The sequence below is a fragment of the Globicephala melas genome, chromosome 5 (genome assembly GCF_963455315.2).
Source record: "Globicephala melas chromosome 5, mGloMel1.2, whole genome shotgun sequence".
In the NCBI taxonomy this organism is placed as follows: Eukaryota; Metazoa; Chordata; class Mammalia; order Artiodactyla; family Delphinidae; genus Globicephala; species Globicephala melas.
The window spans coordinates 69,701,242-69,722,688 of NC_083318.1; the positions used below are offsets into that span (position 1 = coordinate 69,701,242).

General features: G+C 37.2%; 1 protein-coding gene across 3 annotated transcripts in view; it reads right to left on the minus strand.

Moving 5' to 3' along the window:
- GABRA4 (gamma-aminobutyric acid type A receptor subunit alpha4) overlaps nucleotides 1-21,447 on the minus strand; it is a 256,206-nt gene that overhangs the window by 212,268 nt on the left and 22,491 nt on the right. For all 3 annotated transcript variants that reach the window (XM_060299294.1, XM_060299293.1, XM_030880725.2), the window contains exon 8: nucleotides 14,676-14,935. In XM_060299294.1, the coding sequence (XP_060155277.1) occupies nucleotides 14,676-14,935 (260 nt within the window). The remainder of the gene's footprint in view (nucleotides 1-14,675; nucleotides 14,936-21,447) is intronic.

Genomic DNA, 21,447 nt, shown 5'->3' on the forward strand with positions numbered 1-21,447 from the left:
ATGCTGAAACTTTAGGATTTCCTCGATTAGTGCTTCACAGAAAAAAAACCCTAAAAATTGAAGTGCTTAGGTAATACACAAAACAGAGCCCAGCAAGTAACACAGAAGAGATATCTTATTCAGTATTTCTCTTCTAACTTTGATACTTCTGATTTCACCCTACATATTTCTGCCCCAAATTTTACATCTTTCTGTATCTTTTTTTTTCCAAAATGAGGAAGACACTCCAATAATAAAATCTCTGAGAATAAAACAACAATATCTAATTGTTTTACATTATAGAACAATGCGCCCCTACTTTGCACAAACAATGGAGATTTGAGATCCTTTTTACTTCTCTGTTTTCTTCAAGTCTATGAGTCTTGGAAGTTAGACACTAAGATTTTACATAACTTAGATGCTCTAATTTCTAATACTGTGAGTGGCTAGTTCCACTTAATGGCTACAGAATGACTAGATAGTAACAAGGAAGTTAATTGTAGCAAATAATTAGATTGCCTCAGGAGGTTCGGAAATTCCCTATGGATTGTAATTTTAACCTTTGACTCCATTTTAGCATGCATATTACAGTCATATACATTCAGATTGTTATCTGGAAAACATTTAACTGAAATACTTTAGCAAATTTTCAGTGCTAGAGGAAGACTTCTGCTCCATCATTAGGGTAACCATACACTCCATTGGTCAAGCCAGGATATTTTGTCCAGAACAAATGTTTACTGGTAGGTCAACAGGCAGAAACTTGTGTATTTACAGGCAAAGAGAGCGTCAACCTATCCATCATACATTAATTGAAAAAAATAACAAAAATTTCCAATTTGCTAGGAACTTGAAGATCACATAGAAAATAACTGCATGTTCCATTTAAAAAATTATTTTTAAATCATCCCAAATTCTACCTCATTTGATGCTTCCATACATGTCTTTAAAGTATATGCAGTAATGAGTTTGATAAAATAAATTTGGCTACGGCTACAAACCCGTTGCAAATGTGCAAAAATGAGTGATTTATGGAGTTTTGAAAGATGAATGCAATTCAACAAATAAACACTGGAAAAATAAGAGAAAAAGAGCTTAAATATTGAAAGCTACTAAAGGAGAGAGTTTTTTTTTAATAAAAAAAAAAAACAGGATTCACCACATAAAATCTCCTCTTTTTATGAATTGCTTAGGGATACTAATATAACTTTCTGTCAGCAGATCAAGCCTCCATTGACCATAATCTATTTCTGTCCTGAAATGTATTCTTGTTCTGTGGATAATAGGTAACCTCCTTGGTGCCATTTTTAGATCAGCCCGATGGCAAACATTAAGCAGAAAGCATGTTAACATTTTTCAGGATCAGCTAAGGCTTTAGCAAAGCGGGTTTCTTGCTTGCAGAAGCAGCAAGAATGAGCTCAGCACAGGAGAAAGTGCCTGTTGAAGCTCCTCTGGCTTCAAGTCAAAATTAAATAAACAAACCAACAAAACAATCCTACTGAGAGCATTAAGATGCCCACAGAGGACGTGCCCCCACCAGGCACCAGGAGTACAGCTCCAAAGTTTTGACATTCTCAGCTCCAAAATCAATCTTTGTCTTGAAAACAAATAAACTAACTAATAAATTTTAAAATGCTAATCACTATAATCACTAGCACAATTTCTTACTAATTACCTGTTTTGCTGTCAAAAAGAGGCAGCTGATAAAGGAAATTAAAAGTCAGATCTTGGCCTCATCTTCATTTCAAAAGACCAGTTTTGACTTTCTAAAAATTGTTTTTAACCAGCAAAAATGGTGTTTTTACATGGTTCAACCAAATAAAACCTGGCTTTTCTCAAAACAAATCACAGGCTCATTGCTTCATGGAAGAGGTAGCCAGGGAAGGTCAAGTGCCCAGCTGTCCACTCATGGCTGCTGTCAACATTTCTTCAGTTAAGGATCTGCTCTGAGAGTCTAACTAGCAAGTTACTAAATGGTTATCCAGCTCTCTCACTTTCCAGGGAAGCACCTTTCAAGCTCCACAGAGGCTTCTTTTTTTTCACCTTCCAAGCAGGATACCCTTCCCAGAGCTTCTCCATTCAAACCAGTTCTCAGAAGACTATCGATTAGATCCTTTTTCCACATGCAACCAGAGAACGTTTTCTTGTTTTCTAGATATAGCCTCAACAGCAGAGTTGAGCATGACTCTCATCTCCCATCTAGTAGCTCATCTATATTAAGACACAGAGATAACCCAAACAACAAAACTAAGAGTCAAATGCACAGACAATGAAAAGGCAGAGATAAGCAGTTCCTTCCTAGGGAAGAGTTCCAAAGAAATCACGTAGGTTCAGGGTAATAAAAGAGTTATCTAGATTTCCTTCAGTAATCCCAAAGCTCTGTGTGGGCCTCAAAAATAAAAACGCAGTGCTGGAATGGGTTTATGGGAGTTTTCTCTGTTACTGTTGTCATCTAGGACTTCTCCTTCCGGTCATTATTATTAGTAGTAACATTTCACAGAGACCACATTGCATTCATTCTTTTATTCATTGACTCAGTCAACAAATATTGGAAGGGCATTTATTGGGTGCCAGGCTCTGTGTTAAGCATTGGTCTTATAGTTTGTATTCTTCAAATTGCTTTCTTTTAAAATAAAAATCTGTTCAACAGACTAATAATCCCAGATATACACAAGTGTTCACAGTTGGATAAGCTGGAGACAATAATACACTCATTTTGTATATGAAGGGTTGACTTTCTGCTCTTTGGATACAGAGTTCTCACCACCTTTTGCCAAGAAATGTTGGAAATGTTAATCCTCAAATGCCGACAACCTGGCCAAAGAAAAAGTGCAGATGTGCTAAATGGCGGGCATCCTTCTTACCTACCTCCCTTTATCTAAAATTTTCATGGTACAATTTTTTACCTTCAAGTGACCCCTCGATATCTACATTAAACTGACTGGACTTAGTAAAAACTTTTTAGGGAAGCAAAAAATAGAAAGCATTCACAGGGAAACTAACCCCCAACCTCATCTTCACACCCCCATTGTCCTCTTTGAATTCCCTAAAGACAGACTTTTCTCTGACTATGGAACCTACAATTGTTTTCAATTAGCCAAACAAAAAGTAAGTAAAAAAGTCTGCTTTAGCCAAACTACTCCCAAAAGAGAGAGAGTTTGAGAGAGAAGCTAAATTCACTGGACTACATCATTAGGGAGTCATGACGCTGGAGAGACTAAAGAAATGCCCATGCTAGTTGTCTATATGAAGACAGTAGATTTTAAAAATTAAAGTCAAAGTTCAAGAAAGAGCTAATGAAGGAGAAAGAATAGAATCCTACAGTATAGCTAAGCAAGAGGAATGTGAAAATTCAGGCTCACAAATAAAAGCCGCAAGAGACGTTGTGAAAGAATATGATGTATTATTCAAAGTTAAGCAGGGTAAGAAACTCCTGGAAGGTGAGATACTAGAAAATATTAAGAAAAACACACCATGCCATACAATCTGAGTAGAAAATGCCCTCTCCTTAAATTGACCAAAATACATAATAATCTCCTTCTGCCAAAGACATTTTTATGCATAATATCCTCTGATTTTATTTAAATGAAATGAAATAAGTAATACCCGAACTGATGCATCTTGAAACTTCTAAATTATCTGAGGCTGAGAGAAAAGCTGGAGATTTAGCGATGTATATTATGTTGTGGGAAAATTAGCCCCTCAAAATAGCAAAAGGGAAATTGGCAGCTTAGCCAAATAAACCAGAAGGAATGAATAATCTTACTCAGTAGCTTAGGGAAGAGAACTTGCTGGAAAATATAGCTAAACATTGAGGGAATTTGTTTCAAGTGTCTGTATATTTTTGAAGCTGACTGAATTTTTTTCCCCTCTAAAAAGAAGTGCTGGCCCACTCACATTGCTAACACAGAAAAAGATCACCAAATTAATAATAATTCGAAACACCATTAAGAAAAAATTTTCATAACAAAAATTTCACCTGGGGAAACGTACAGTTCCTTCATATACTGCTATCCCTGACAATTGAGCATCTATCTCAGTTATAGGAAGAATGAAACCAATCAGCAGGTGTTTCTTGAGCAACTACTAGATTCTTAGCAAATTTGTGCCAGGTGTGCTGGAGAAGGAACAGAGTAAATGGAGAAGTAATAAAAATTCCAACAATGCGGTAAGAGTTTATTAATTGTATAGCAATTCTAGAGTGATCCTCAAGCTAGCCCATAAAAATCACAAACCAAACTAATGATATTTATAGTAATGAGTTGGCTTATTTCCTTGCTACTCTCCTTTGTCTGCTGACCATCAGTAAAATACACCTCACTGCCAGACTGAGTTCTCCTACCAGCTCCTCCCAAAGTTCAGCACATTTTTTACATCTCTTGGTCCCTACAGAATACCTATTCCTCTGATTATTTACATCAATATACTGTCACCTGACACAGTATAAATTCATTTAGGGCAAAAACTATCTTTTGAAATTCTTTAAAATTTTTCTCACCACCTTGACAACAGAATTCTTTTGAACATATGTTGTAAATAAATATTGTTGATTGAATATATTAATGCATGTCAGATCGGTTATTTCAAGACAAAACTAAGAAATTCTTTTTAACATTTTTAGATGTTTAAAATGTCAAAAAATTGGGAAAACTATGGATTGGTCTATACTCAAAATGACCTCAATCAATTGGTGATTTCTAGCCTTGAGAAAATCCACATATATTTTATGCAAAACTAGAAATTTGGAGAGTGTGGCTAATTTTTTGAGATTTTGGCTTCTATGTAAGCTGAACCACCAGCTAAGGGATAGGGCTTGTTTATGAATGGGGTAGAGTTTTATAGTATGGCTTACACTTTCAACAATGTGAACATTAAGACAACCTTCAGAAAAATGATGAATGGGCTGGGGAGTGAGTGTGTGAGGGTAGGCACAGCAGAGGCTCAGCAGTGTGGGATGAGGTTACAATGGAGGGGTGGCAATTTCTAGGGGCTGTAAACCTAGACTTTGGAGCCAGACCATCTGGGTTTAAATCTTGGTTCAGTTACTTAGGAGGTGTGTGATTGGACAAATCACTTAGGCCACTCTGTGCCTCAATTAGTCATCTATAAAACAGGATGAAAATGGGACAGGATTGCTATGCCAATTATATAAGTGAATATATGTAAAATATTTAAAATACTCTCTGGTGCATACTAAACACAGGATGAGTTGATGCTCTTATTGGTGTTGGAACAGTATGGATTTTTGCTGTGTAAGTGAGCATAAAATAATCTGAATATTTAATTTGACCTGTCTCAGTGAACCCCAAAAGAACCATCCTCACTAGAATCCATTCTTATGAAAGTAAGCATATGTTAAAGAGTATAAAGCAAGATGGCATTAGTTATAGATAGTGGATGAGCTTGTAGTAACAGGTTTTTAAATTAGAAGGGAATTTGGATATAATCTTGCTTAACTTTGTCATCTAACAGAGAAATCCAAACTCAAATATTGGGTTGTGTGATCAAAGCTACACTGGAAAACTGAGAGTAGAGACAAAATCCCTCGATGCCTGCCTGTTTTCTCTAGGTGAGAGACAGCACAGTGCATCTGAAAGTGTCCAAAACACTTCACTAAGGCTCAGTGTTCTCAACCATAAAACTATGTGTATAACAACACAACAACTCATCTCAGGGTGTATTGTGGAGATTAGAGATAACACGTGTAAAGCAACTAGCACTATATATATATATATATATATATATATAGCACGTAGAAGACAATAAATAAATAACAATGATGGTGATGACAATGATGGTGACAAGCTACCTCCCCCAATCTATGTACTATGTAAATACACTTCACAGCTTCTTCCTTTGTCATATTTGTAAACACAGAATACATGAAAATAAATGGACACGTTTACTATTAATCTATATCTATATCACACACCCACACACCCACACACTCTTAAACTGTGTTATACTAGGTTTACAAGATGCCTTACTACTTCCTTGAACACTAGCAATGTATCAAGCCTTCCTGATGCAGCACTGAAATTATGGCATTCCCCCTTCTGGAGGAGAAAATAGCCATTCAATTATGATACTAATGTTGGCATTTTTCTTCCCGTGTGATGTTATTACCAACAATTACCAAGATATGCACAATATTGCTTCAATAAGCTACTAAAATTGATCGTTTCTCCTCCCTTTGTCATTTTGAATGACATCCCTTACCTTGTCACTTTTTGCATTTCAAAGGCTAATTTGAAGTCTCAAATTAACTCTCTGACATAATTTATCATGACCCTCTCTACCTCTCCTTCATAGCATTTTTCACATTTATCATTATTTAACTATTTGAAGTTAATTGTTGAATGTCAACTTCCCCACTACCCTCAGAGTATTCCCAGCCTACTGTCACTTGATAGGTATTCCATAAAAGTAGCCATAAATAAAATAGGTTCCCAGTATGTAATTGGATATATAGATCTGTATTTCAGCTCATAGGTCTAAGGTAGCAGTGAATATTTGAGAGTAAGATTATACTGCTATAAGCATGCCTGAAGTATTCTAAAACCAAGATTCAGACCATACTTCTATATACTACATATAGTCACTTGCAAGATTAATAACCTGTCTCCTTCACTAGACTAAGTGCCCAGGTTTTGTCTTCTTTGAATCCTCAGTGCCTTGCGTGGTGACTAGTACATAGTAGTTGCTCAGTAAACACTTGTTAAATTAACTACCTGAGATTTGCTCTCTTGCCTTAGCAAAATGACGATTTCTGATGAATCAGCATGTGACACATAACAAGACTACCATATGAAAAATATGGTTGGAAATGAAACATAATTCTGATATTCTTGACACTTAAATCACCCAGTTAAATAATTGTGCAATTAAACAATTACTCATTGCCTAAAGAGCATTACTAACTACAGAACATTCTGTACTGAAAAAGGTATGGCTTCCGGGAGGTACAATTTATATGGTTCAAAGAACGTCATTAAACTTCTGTCACCAGCACACCGAAATGTCAAGTGAACTGACAATACTTCATCATGTCCTTATTCAAACTGCCAAGGAAAGAGATTTTAAACTAAGTTAAGAAATGAGAGAAATAAGGATAAATGGAAAAATGAAAGTTTTTTGCATGTTAGCTTAAACTATTTAAAGCACAGCATTTCTAAGAGGAGTTTTGAGAATGATTGAAATGAAAATCTGAAACTGACCTAGTTTGTAGAGCCTGTTAGAATGGAATGAAGCTTGTGTATTACCATTTACTGGGATATCACTGTATTTAACACTGGTGTCAAAGGCACTGATACCTGTGTAAGTGAGGTGACTAAAATGACCCAAGGACAACAAACTATGCTTTTCTCATAATGCATAGCTGCACTTGTAGATTTACAGAGGCTTTTTGTTTTGCTTTCTTTTGTTTTTCAAAGTGTCGTCCTCAGTTCCCTGTTGTTGTCCACTAGCAAAGTCCAACCGCTGACAAGTGTGCCTCAGAATGAGTAGCTGCTGTTCACAATCCTCACAGTGACCCAGCTCTAGCTCACTACTTAACATCCACCTAATGTTCACATTTACAGAAGAATTTTATATAAAATACAAATGTTTTTGGAAATTGTTGATAAATATACTGGTTTTTAGAGGCCCCACATTTCCTATTGTTCGATTCCTATAGTCGGCTCATTATAATAAACAACTGTGACTATTAAACACTGTGCTATGGGCTGTATGGGAAGACAGAATGAAGCCATAACCAGTTTTATTAAGAAGCTCACCATCTAGGTAGGTAAATAGAGCAATCACATATGAAACAATTTATGCAAAATACTTCAGGATATTATAAGTGGTAAATTATGTGATACAGACTTTAAATGTTGAAGATGCTTAAGGAAACAAAGGATAATAATAATCACAGCTACAGTAATCATCAGGGAAATGCAAATCAAAACCACAATGAGATATCACCTCACACTTGTCAGATGGCTATCATCAAAAAGACCACAAAGGGCTTCCCTGGTGGCGCAGTGGTTGAGAGTCCGCCTGCCAATGCGGGGGACACGGGTTCGTGCCCCAGTCCGGGAGGATCCCACATGCAGCAGAGCGGCTGTGCCCGTGAGCCATGGCCACTGGGCCTGCACATCTGGAGACTGTGCTCCGCAACGGGAGAGGCCACAACAGTGAGAGGCCTGCATACCGCAAAAAAAAAAAAAAAAAAAGACCACAAATAACAAATGCTGAAGAGGGTGTGGAGAAAAGGGAACCCTGTACACTGTTGGTGGGAATATAAATTGGTGCAGCCAGTATGGAGGTTCCTCAAAAAACTAAAAATAGAATTACCATATGATCCAGCAATTCCGCTCCTGAGTATACTTCCAAAGAAAACAAAAACACTAATTTGAAAAGATACACGCACCCCAACGTTCATAGCAGTTCTATTTACAGTTGCCACAATAGGGAAGCAACCTATGTGTCCATCAATAGATGAATGGATTAAAAAGATGTGGCATACATATACAATGAAATACTACTTACCCATAGAAAGAATGTTGCCATTTGCATCAACACGGATGGATCTGGAGGGTATTATGCTTAGTGAAGTAAGTCATACAGAGAAAGACAAAACTTTGTTATCACTTATATGTGGAATCTAAAATATAAAAAAAATGAATGAGGGACTTCCCTGGTGGTCCAGTGGTAAAGAATCCACCTTCCAATGCAGGGGACGCAGATTTGATCACTGGTCAGGGAACTAAGATCCCACATGCTACGGGGCAACTAAGCCCGTGTGCGCCAAAACTATTGAGCTCACACGCCTCAATAAGAGAGCCGGCATGCCGCAAACTACAGAACCCACGCGCCCTGGAGCGTGTGCGCCACAGCTAGAGAGAAACCCGAGCAGACCGTGCGCCTTAATGAAAAGATCCTGCATGCCTCAACAAAGATCCCATATGCCACAACTAAGACCCAATGCAGCCAAAAAAAATAAGGAAAATAAATATTAAAAGCAAAAACAAATGAATGAATAGAACAAAATAGAAACAGACTCACAGGTATAGAGAACAAACTAGTGGCTACCAGTAGGGAGAGGGAAGCAGGGAGGGGCAAGATGAGGGTAGGGGATTAAGAGATACAAACTACTATGTATAAAGTAAGTAAGCTACAAGGATATATTGTACAAAACAGGGAATATAGCCATTATATTATAATAACTTTAAATGGAGTATAATCTATAAAAATATTCAATCACTATGTTTGTACAAATGAAACTAATATAATATAGTAAATCAACTGTACTTTGATAAAATAATAATCACAGCTATTATTTACTGCGTACTAAGCACTGTACCATGTACTTTACATGCAGGATGTAATTAAATCTTCATTATCAGTCTTTCTGGCAGATTCTATTATTATTTTGTAGATGTGGATACTTAACACCATATCCTTGGCATCCTTAAGTTCTATCAAAATGATCCTCATCTGGGAAATAGGGCTAGAGTTTGACTTTGAAGAATGGATAGTAAAGAAGGATATTCTCATGAGTACAGTTGAATTATTGAATCCAAGGTGTATCTTGAATTATTTATATATTCTTTTTTGTATCATCTTTTTCTTAAAGACTCTAAGCAGAGCAAACAGCTCTTTAATTTTACAAATACCCTTGTAAGAATCTATGGACGCTATAATATTGAGAAGTCTATGAAGAATAGTTCAGTAAAATGGAAATAGACAAAGAAATTAGGTAGATGGGAAAGGAAAGGTGCACAGTGGAGAAATACGCACTTGTAGTTCGGAAAAAGTAAGTCATCGTTATCATGGGATAGAAGAAAATGTCCCACTCTGGAAATGTCCACGTGTCTAAACGCGAACTAATTAGCTTCTTCATTAAACGTGCTTCACTGCTCTTCTCTATTCTATTTGGTCTACCATTTCTAGTTGTGTTACCTTGATTACATCACTCAACAACTTCAAGACTTAGAGGGGTGGGATAGGAAGGGTGGGAGGGAGACGCAAGAGGGAGGAGATATGGAGATATATGTATATGTATAGCTGATTCACTTTGTTATAAAGCAGAAACTAACACACCATTGTAAAGCAATTATACTCCAATAAAGATATTAAAGAAAAGACTCAGTTTCTTCATCTATAAAATAGTTATTGTGAGTTTGAAATTAAGTAGCACATGTAAAGCATATCACATAGTACCTGACACAATTTAAAAGTCCAAGTAATTTTAGTCATTATATCATTGGATTTTTTCACAACGTACAACATACATACATTAATGTACACTTTCTGACTGAACAAGGGCTACAGAATATATTTTCAAGTAAGTTTTAAGTATGATTTTATTAAGAAATCTCCACGTTTTATTTTATAGTTATTTATTTTCCAAATCATCCTATTAATCCAAATCACCTGAGTCAGTGAGCGAGTAGGTACTCTAAGAAGTAGTAAGGGTTTGGAAGGATAGAACCACGGGAATAGAGCTCAACTTCAATATTGGAAGGACAGAGTCAAAGGCAGAATTATGGTGATGTTGAGCAGAAGCAAAACAGCTGCTTTGCCTCCTGAGATGCCTAAAGACATACCCAAGCTGCCCATAGCTGCTCTTAGAGTCTTCCAGTTGGCCTATTTCTCCTTGCTTCATGAATATTCCATAAACCATAAGCTTTCCAATTCCCAAGAAATAAAAATGGTCACCATGAACCTCTGCCAGGCCATTAACAGTCCATAGGTCACATATGGTGACAATGAATCAAACCACTAGCGAGCTAACCCAAAGGACTATTGAATTATCAAGTATTGTGCAGACTGAAGGCAATTTCAAATGAGGAGTTTAAACACAGTTTAAACAAAGCAGCATCATTCAAATCAGCAAATAGCCATACAAGTTGGAACACATTAGAATAAGCACATTTCAGCTGTTTGATCAGAATCTCTACTGAAACTCCAAACTTCATAAGATTACTAGAATATTTCCTTCCAGTAACGTGTTTTAAAATTTTGCTCTTAACACACTTTTTCCCCATCTTGATTTCCTTCTCCCTATTTATCTATATATATATTTTTTTCCTCTCTTTCTCTCTCCCTTCCTCAATTTTAATGTGTTCTCAACCTTCAAAGTTGAACTATTCAATGACAACTGACGCTCCAAAGCCAGCTGTGCTCTGGCAGCAATATGGACTCTGGAGGATGTGTGGGCCAACCCATTAATCACTGTCCTTAGAACATAGATATTCTTCAGGAAGCTGCTGTGGCAATCTAAGTTATGATACATATATGGTTACATACCATATAGGACATGAAACATATGATGAATATTTTGATGAGATTTATTATAAACTTCTCAACCCTTAAATACTATGACTCTATGCCCTTCACAAACAAATTTCATCTTCTTAATCTTGATTATGCCATTTGCACCCAGCATGTGGCCCATGCTGCCAAGAGTGGACTTAGCCAACTGGATGTACTCAACCTACCACTCACCAGTGATGCTGTAATAGTCAAGAGATATGTTTCAAGGAACTATTAGTTCTCGTCCCACCTTTGGAAATTCTGCAGAATGGTCTTTCGCTGATTAAGGGGTACTTTCAAGTATTTATACTATTATAACACTAGTGCAAGGAGCCTCATCACCTTGCAAAAATGAAAAGGGAACTACGTCAACTCATTATAAACAGAAAAAAAATTTATATATAAAGTATTTCCAAATGCAGACTCTTTAGACTTGAGCAATCCTGGGGTTGGGGGGAGTTAACAGCTACATGGAAGAGTCAGTATATGTTATAATTTCAACACTATTAGAAAATCATAAGTTACAATATGTCATTTTAAAGCTTAAAGATAACCACTGGTTATATAATAATATGATATATAGCTTCCAAAGTACATGAGAAAAAAAATAGGAAAATTTAGCAATAAAAATATACTACAAAAGTTAATATTAAGAAAGAATAAAAAAATAATAATAAAATCAGATCAAATAGAATTCAAGGGGCATTATATGGAACCTCCCCAAAAAGGTTATTTTATGATTAAATTAATAGAGTGATATCAAAATAGAGCTGTTATAAATCTTTACATGTTGAATATCGAAGCATCAAAACACATAAACCAAAAATAGTTAAAATGCAAAACGCACTAACACAATCTCATAATATTTGTGGGAGAATTTTTCATAACTTTCTTGGTATTTGAAAGATCAAGAAGTGACTTATTAAGAGGGTGAAATAAAAATGTTTTAGGTAAAATTAATTTAATAACTAACAGTCAACTCCTTTAAATTTCCATCAAACATTTATAAGCTTTTAGCATAACTCAGGGCACAATGAAAATATCAACAACATTCAAATCTGTACAAGTAACGTTTCTGAACATAAAGTGATACAACGAAAAATACAATGGAGACAAATAAACAAAATCCCATTTGGAAACTTTAACATTATCTTCCAAATAATTCTGAGCTTGTAGAGAAAAATAGCAGCATAACTGCAGAATACTTAGCAAATAATTACAATAATATAACGTATCAAAAGTTATGAATTGGCTAAATCTATATGCAAAGCAAATCTCATTGCAATAAAGGAAATTTTATTATTAAATAAGAAACAGTGAAAATAAATGAATAAGAACTGAACTCAAGAAGCTAAAAACGAGTAACAACATTAACTTGCAGAAAGACGAAATTAAAATAAATCTTGTCAGTAATTAGAAAAAAAAGTAAAGTAAACAAGTAAATACAAGATAATTTTTTTAAAGGGAGAGTAAATAGAATTATTCTACCAAGCCCTCAACACAACAAAGCAAAGCAAATGAAACAACAGTAAAAGGCAGAAAGGGCATAAAATTACCGATGGGGAATTGGAAAGGGAATAAAACTGTAGATAATCAGGGGGTTTTTTTTGACTGAAAATACCATACAAAATTCATTGTAATAATTTTGAAAATCTTGTTGAAACTGATTCCTTTAGAGGAAAATGTAAGCTATCCAAACTTACTTAATGGAAGGACAATAATCTTCCCATCTGCTCACATGCCATTCTTAGAGAACCAGTGTCCAGAGCCCTGTGGGAGGAGAGCTATAAACTGTAGGAGCCTTAACAGTTAATCCTTGCCAGGTTAAATCCCTAACCTAATTGTTCTACTGTCATCTTCTATGGCAGGATTTCCCTGCCTGCCTGGTCTCTGAACTGAATCCCACCCCTGTCACAAGGCTCCAGCACTTCCTTCCCACTTTGGTGCTTCAGCACTGTCATAGCACTATCACCATCTAACACACCTAAGCGTTTTACTATATATGTTTTTAAATTGTCTGTCTCCCTACACACTGAAAGATAAGTTATACAGAGTAAGATATTTGTCAGGGGGCTTTGTATACCCTTGCTTTTCAGACCAGAAACAGTGTCTGGCTCATAGTTGGTACTAAATGTATGTTTGTTAAATGAGTGAAGAAAAAGAATGAATGCGTGTATGAATAATTAAGGGAATGAGTTATCACCTATAGAGAATAAAGTTGATGATTTATATATATTTTGATTTGGGCACATGTAGACAAAAGGAGTTTTAGACTACCATTTCTGGTAACCGCAATAAGGTTGTGCATGTGACCACTGACATTTTGTTGATTCAAGGAGGAAGCCAAGTAGAGTGAGAAAAAGAGAGAGAGAGAGAGCAGAGTATCAGAGGAAGAGGAGGAGAGGGAGGAGGGGATGGCTGTTAGCTTTCTCATTTTCATGAGGATCTTGCTAGTTTTGTGCAACTGGCCTCCATGAGGAAAAAGTCACTTTAGTTTTTTTAATCACAGAATCACTTATGTGTCCAATGTAAATTACAGTAGCTCTTATTAGGCTTTCATATCCTTTTAGATATGTCTCTTTAGGACAAGAATTCTCAGTCTTGGATGTGCATAACCTACAACTATGGGTCTTTTTTTTTGCGGTACGCATGCCTCTCACTGTTGCGGCCTCTCCCGTTGTAGAGCACAGGCTCCGGACGCGCAGGCTCAGCGGCCATGGCTCACAGGCCCAGCCGCTCCGCGGCATGTGGGATCTTCCCGGGCCGGGGCACGAACCCGTGTCCCCCGCCTCGGCAGGCGGACTCTCAACCACTGTGCCACCAGGGAAGCCCGGGTCTTTTTATTTATTGGTTTTGTTTTCTTCTTCCATACAAGGGCACAGCCCCATGGGAGCATTCTCATGTGGAGCTATGTTAAGAACTGCTGCTGTACTTTGTTCAATGAACTCTACCGAGATGCCTTTCCAACCCACTTGAGGGTATCCACAGGTTTCTTTTAAGCACATACATAAGATTTTACCCCTCTCTATAAAAACTTTTTAATCCTGAAAAGAACTTTCAAACAACTAGCTGTGTACCTCAAGCTCATCCAGAGCTGTTTAATTTTTTCGGTACGCGGGCCTCTCACTGTTGCGGCCCCTCCCGTTGCAGAGCACAGGCTCCGGACGCGCAGGCCCAGTGGCCATGGCTCACAGGCCCAGCCACTCCGCAGAGCTGTTTAACTTTTAAGCCACTAATCACAATTTTAAAGTATAAATGCATGATTATCCTTTAATATTTTTCTGGATTTTTAAATGACTTACAGATTGTCATTGGGATCCTCAACTTCTTAGCTTTTCCCCGGCAATGGAATTTGACCAAGATGCTGAAATCTTAAAGGATATTAAGTCAAATACCTGCAGAGGTGCTTCAGGATGCTTTTCTCTCAGCACTGGAGCGGCTGGAATTTCCTGGGGGGCTTTTGATGTCTTCCTTTTGGCTTTTGCCATTTGAACATTGGTAAAGTAGTTGACAGCAGCAAACTCAATAAGGGCCGAAAACACAAAAGCAAAGCAGACAGCTATGAACCAATCCATGGCAGTCGCATAGGACACTTTGGGCAAAGAATGCCGTGCACTGATGCTCAGTGTGGTCATGGTGAGCACTGTGGTTATTCCTTCAAAGCAAAAGAGCAAAGAGACAAAATACTTTATGGTTACTTCAATGCATAAAAACAAACAAAAAGACCTGGAAATCTGGTGGGGTGAAGGTAACAAAGTTTACAATAACTCAAACCAAACCATCTTTGATGTAAGATTCCAGTCATAGTGGTTCAGTGAAATTAGCACAGGCTTTGGAGTGAGAGACAGAGATGGTTCAAATCCTGGCTCTTCTAATCACTGGCTCAGTGTGAGTTGGATTAAGTTAGGAAAACTCACTGGTTTCATTTGATACCCACTTATTGGGTTTACAATGAAGATTAAAAGTATGTAAGGCACCTAACATATACTGGGTTCATGTTAGTACCTGGGCCAATGTACCTGAGAAACTCAACACACACCTAACGGAAAGTGTGACTCATTGAAGCACTGACTCTCAACCAGGAGTGGGAAGATGGTAGCAATGAAAATTGAAGCATCAGAATTCCTGGGGTAGGCATGGCCCACTGCTGTTGAGAATCTCTATCAGAAAAAGCACAAGTTATATGTATTTATAGTCTTTACCTGAATATTACTTATTGAATTAAAATAATAAATTTACTAGTTGTAAAATAGCTTAATTTATATAAAACAACATAGGTATACTCCTGAGAAATAGACTTCTAGAATAATTTGGCTTTAAAAATATTGGGCATCTACTGCCCATCAGTTTGTGGTTGGCAGGAAAATATTGGCAACAAGAATAGAGGTACTTCTCATGCATCAATAGGCTTCTGAAGCATATCATCTCCAGAAAAGGCTTCTCCTCAGCCTGGGAAAAAAGTCAGTCCCCATTCTCAATGGAAGAATTCCACTTGCCACTGAAACTGTAGAGAAATGCATTACATAGGGATGCTAATATGTGCACAATTGTCCCTTTCTGAATCTTTGCCTCTGTATCTAATCCATGTTACGTAGTTAAGCTTGGAAATGTACATGGAGATTTACCATATCCATTTAAACTCATTCTATGTAATGCCTAGGAAATCTCTTGAATTGACACACCCAGGTGTTTGGGGATGGTGAGGATGACAACAATAACAATGATGAAGGCATAAACTATATCCAGTCCATGCCAATCCACAGCTGAAAGCCAAATAACACATGTTAAACTGAAAAAATAGTGAGTCCCATGCAATAATAAAAGAATAATAATATTTTGATGTAGGGAGAAATAATACTGTCCTCTCAACTCAGCACTTAATTATGTTCTGCCTTGTATTGTTCCCTAATTGTTCCATCTGAGTGAGCTTTGTTTCCACTACTTGATTGAGCATAGACTTCTTAAGGGCAGAATGTCTAACACTGCTTCAGGATTTACCTTATTTCACGTAGTGCCGAGCACATGATAAATGCACTGTAAATAAAAATACATTTTTCAGCTCTTCATCAATCTATTTTCTTTCTAGTCCCTTCTGAATTGTCAATGTTTAGAACAGGAAAAACTAGAGCAACTGTGTAGCTTCTGAGCTATGGATCTTTCAAAAACATTCCATAAACTATACAGAGGAAGAAAGTTGAGAATTTGGTTGTATTCCTTTAAAAAAAAGTTTCATGCTATTTTTAGCATTTCATTAGTCAAAGACAGATTTTAAAATGTGGTTTTTCAGTCAAATATATAAATACCTAAATGCCTATGAAAATGCAATCTTGTGAATTTAGTAGACTTTGTTTCGAAAAGAGACCTCAGGACTTTTAGGGTCTCTACCTTAAATCTCAGGAAAATGGCACCATTCTCATGCTCATTGTGAGATATGTGAATAAACCCTAAATTAATTCTGAAAAATTTTAGCTACAAAACTTAAAGATATATCAAGGTTTTTCTTCTTATTCATAACAACTTAAGTTTAATGGCCTATTAAGAATTCAAAAATGTTCTACAACTTTATTAATAAGCATGTTTCCTCTAACAGCATAGAAATTGTGCTGAGAGCACTTGAAAATAAAAAATGAACAGTGCAGTGTAAATAAGAATACTGCTCAGAAATCAGAAAATTTCACAGTGACCATACTGTGGTAGTCCAAAAGGAAACTGAAACTCAAATATAAGCAACTTAAGAGTCTCCATGTTGCTGTGAACATTTTTTTGGTAATAGAACGATTTCTCCTGAGGACCAGAAGTAGTGGTCTTCGTCTTCTCCTGCAGTATGAGAAGAAATTCCATTATTAATGCCAAGTAAGCAGAGTATTAGTTCAATTATTGAGCCACGAATCCAAAAATTACTTTCTGAATGTTAAGGAGGGTGGATCACCAGGTTTAGGAATATGTTAAATAATGTATGGACATCTACGCAAAAACATTGGATATGTGGCCGCTTTCCATCTCTCTTTCATTGTCTAGGGTAAACTTGATTCTAAAGTTTGTAGAAAGACCCTTCAGATATTATGACTCCTATTCTATGACTGTTGGCAAAATTAGGAAAGTAACTGGCATAAACAATTGGCTGAGTGTTTGAAGTTGCCATCCCTTTAGACATTAAAAAGTTTCTCTGCCTGGAGTTCAAATTTAAGAAAGCATTAGCACAACAGGAATGGGCTTATTACACCTGTTTTTAGGTGGAACATTTGGTTAAATAAACACCAACACAATAGCAAACAGATGCCAACTTTTCAGATAAGAAGCCATGCTTCCTCTGCATCGAGGAAGATAGTACATCCGTTACCACATCTACCGTGAAAGCACCTTAATAACCATGGAATTTTTTTGACACGTTCAAGTATTGATGCCAGTTCCTGTTTTTAGAGTGCTGAACATGCACCATATTGGTTGGCCCAGAAGCTGGAAGAGGACATGTACGAGTAGGCTAAGACTGTACACAAGAGTGAATTTTTGGCTAGCCACTACTAGAAAATGAACTAGTAATGATGTACATATGCCAGCTGGCATTTACTCAGATTTCATGTTTTACTATACTGGAATAATTAGAAAACTTAGAGGCACACAACTTTAGAGATAGAAGCCCTTGCCAGAGAATTCAGCACACTCTACCTCTCATATTTACACTGATTTTTTTTGGTTTTGTTTTTGCATGATCTTGAAAGACACCCCTGATCCAGAAAATTCTCTCCTTGAGTGAAGAGGAAAATGAGAATTTGGAAAGATAAATACTAGACCAGAATTAATTTTTTTACCTGAATCTCAAATGAAAGAGTGCTTACGTGCCCGCAAATACTTAAAACTTAACTTCCTTAAAAAATACCATCGAAAGCATCAATAAACAATTTAATAATTACCATTCTGACACACCTTAGGTCTTAGAAGACTTAATTATTGGGCATAATTTCCCTGGTCAATCAAAACCAGTATCTTGGTACATGAGCACAATCAGAAAGAAACCAATGGAAAAAGCTACCCACAAAGTATCCTCAGCACACAGCCATACAATTTCACTCAGCTGTTCTGGAATTCTCCACAAGCCCCCATGTCCCCAGACCCCCTGTAAAGAAAGAAAGGCAGAGTAGAAATGGGAGAGTTCTCAAAGTTAGGCAGAAATTGTCTTGCGTCTATCGCTTAAATATATGACTTTATACAAGTTTCTTAATCTCTTTGAGTCTGTATCCTTAGCCATATGAAATTAATAATGCCTACCTTGCTGAGTTATCGTGAAGATTAAGTAAGATGACCCCTATCAGTACACGGCAAATCTTATCATCATTATTATTAGTGTTACCGGTATCCTTACCACATGCTACTTAATTTCCTTACAGTATCTTATCTGGATAGGAAATGCTGGGTGGGCAATATAATATATAATCAATGCTATCTCTCCCCATACCACTGGAAATTTCTATTATTTGCGGACAAATGGGACAAAACAATGGCTATGAGTTTATAATGAACCAAGAAAGCATTCAAAGCTTATCAACCAATCACAATAACTAGAAAATATGGAGAACATTCACATTATAGTATCAAGTAGTGATTCTCAAATGAGGGAGATGGCAGCGTGAGCTGTCATAGTAATCAATGACACTAAAAATAGTATTTACTGTGTGGTAGGCATTGTTCCAAGGGCTTTATCCAAATTTACTCATTGAGGGCTTCCCTGGTGGCACAGTGGTTAAGAATCCGCCTGCCAATGCAGGGGACACGGATTCAATCCCTGGTCCGGGAAGATCCCACATGCCACGGAGCAACTAAGCCCGTGTGCCACAACTATTGAGCCTGTGCTCTAGAGCCTGCGAGCCACAGCTACTGAAGTCCGCATGCATTAGAGCCCACACGCCACAACTACTGAGCCCACGCACCGCAACTACTGAAGCCCGGGCGCCTAGAGCTCGTGCTCCACAAGAGAAGCCAACACATTGAGAAGCGTGAGCACCACAACAAAGAGTAGCCCCAGCTCACCACAACTAGAGAAAGCCCGTGCGCAGCAACAAAGACCCAACACAGCCAAAAATAAATAAAAATTTTTAAAAAAGCAAAAATCCCAAAATAAACAAAAAAAAACAAAAACAAATTAATTAATTGAATCCTCCTAGCAACCCTATGTAGTAGCAACAATGTATCCTGTTGTAACACATGAGGAAACAGGCAGAAATAACTCACTGAAGGTTCACAGCTAATAAGTGGTAGACTTTGGGGTTACAACTTTTGTCTCGCTCCAGAGTCTGCAATTTTGATTACCTCTTAATCAAAGGCATCATTAATGGGTCAATATTATCTGTTCTAGAAATTATTTAGGAACATAGAAAAAAGATGGTATATGTGTAAAAGTAATTTTATTTTTATTTTCAATGATGACAGTTCCTGAAATATTAATATTTTTTGTACGAGGAAAAGTTAAGGGACTTTGATCTGGTTCTCAGCCTCAGCAGATACCTCCTGCCCAGTCAGGCTGCCTCTGGACATGATGTGTAGACCCAAGGTTAATCATTCTCTCACTGCACTCAATGAGAGAATGGACATCAAGCATTTAGCAGATTAATCCCTTGTCGGCAACACGGATGGACCTAGAGATTATCATACTAAGTGAAGTAAGCCAGACAGAGAAAGAAAAATATCATTGGATATCAGTTACATGTGGAATGTAAGCAATGGCACAAATGAACTTATTTACAAAACAGAAACAGACTCACAGATATAGAAAAGAAACTTATGGTTACCAAAGAGGAAAGTGGGGGGAGGAATAAATTAGGAGTTTGGAATTAATATATACACGCTACTATATATAAAATAAACAACAAGGTCCTACTTATAGCACAGGGAACAATACTCAATATTTTGTAATAACCTCGGAGGGAAAAGAATATGAAAAAAAATATACATATATGTGTGTGTGTGTGTGTGTATATATATATATATATATATGACTGAGTCACTTTGCTGTACACCTGAACCTAACACTGCAAATAAACTGTATTTCATTTAAAAAAAAAGAATTTAGCAGAGTGTCTGGCATTACATAATAATGCATATTTTCTTTTAAAAACTGTTAATAATCAAGGAAACCAGGTCATAACAAAATAAATCTCCCCTACGCAATAGAGCATATGGTAAAGAGTAACTAATATGTGTAAGTGCTCCACATACCCTGTAATGAGCACTGCACGTAATTCTAAATCTTTACTAGTCTGTGAAGGAGAGATGTGTTACCACAGTTTTATGGATGGAGAAAATAAGTGGCAGATGTGGGTTTTAAAACCTGACCTATTGGAGTCCAAAGCTTAGATGTGTTTTTTTCTCTTTCATTTTCACACCTATTTTTAATAGCTAAAATTTACTCAACACTTGCAATGAACCCTCGCAACTCTACGAAGTAGGTAGTGCCATAACACCTGTTCACTGCCTTCGTGAGGTCACACCCTACCCTCAGCACTGACCCTCCTCTAAGAGTATCCCTGGTAGGATTCCAAAACCTTCTTGAGTGAACCTAAAGGGGTGGGGGAGGGTGTCCATGGCAAACACCCCACATTCAGGTCCACTGAGAACACTAAGATGCCCTTATATCAGAAGTTCTCTAAATGGATCAGGGGTGGGAGGAGAAGTTCCCATTCTCTCCAGTTCCTTCTCACCAGCATCCCTTCAGCTCTTGTGTGATGAGGGATATTATACCATGGCTTCTATTTGGCTTTCTACCAAGTAGAAAAAGCAAAGGGAAATTGGCATCTCTTGTGAGGATTATACCTCCATTCCAGAGCAATTCTGATCATTTTCATCCCATAACTGAATGCTTTTGCCACTCACAATCAATAGAAAAAGAATAGAGAGATATGTTAAATTAAATAAATATCATTATAACTAATTTTAATATTTAAAAGCAAGCCTGATATGCAAAAGGCTTATTTTCAGCTACAAAAATTGAAAACTCAGGTGTTCTGGACCTCATATGGTTAAGAATATGGGCTTCCCTGGTGGCGCAGTGGTTGAGAGTCCGCCTGCTGATGCAGGGGACACGGGTTCGTGCCCCGGTCTGGGAAGATCCCACATGCCGCGGAGCGGCAGGGCCCGTGAGCCATGGCCGCTGAGCCTGTGCGTCCAGAGCCTGTG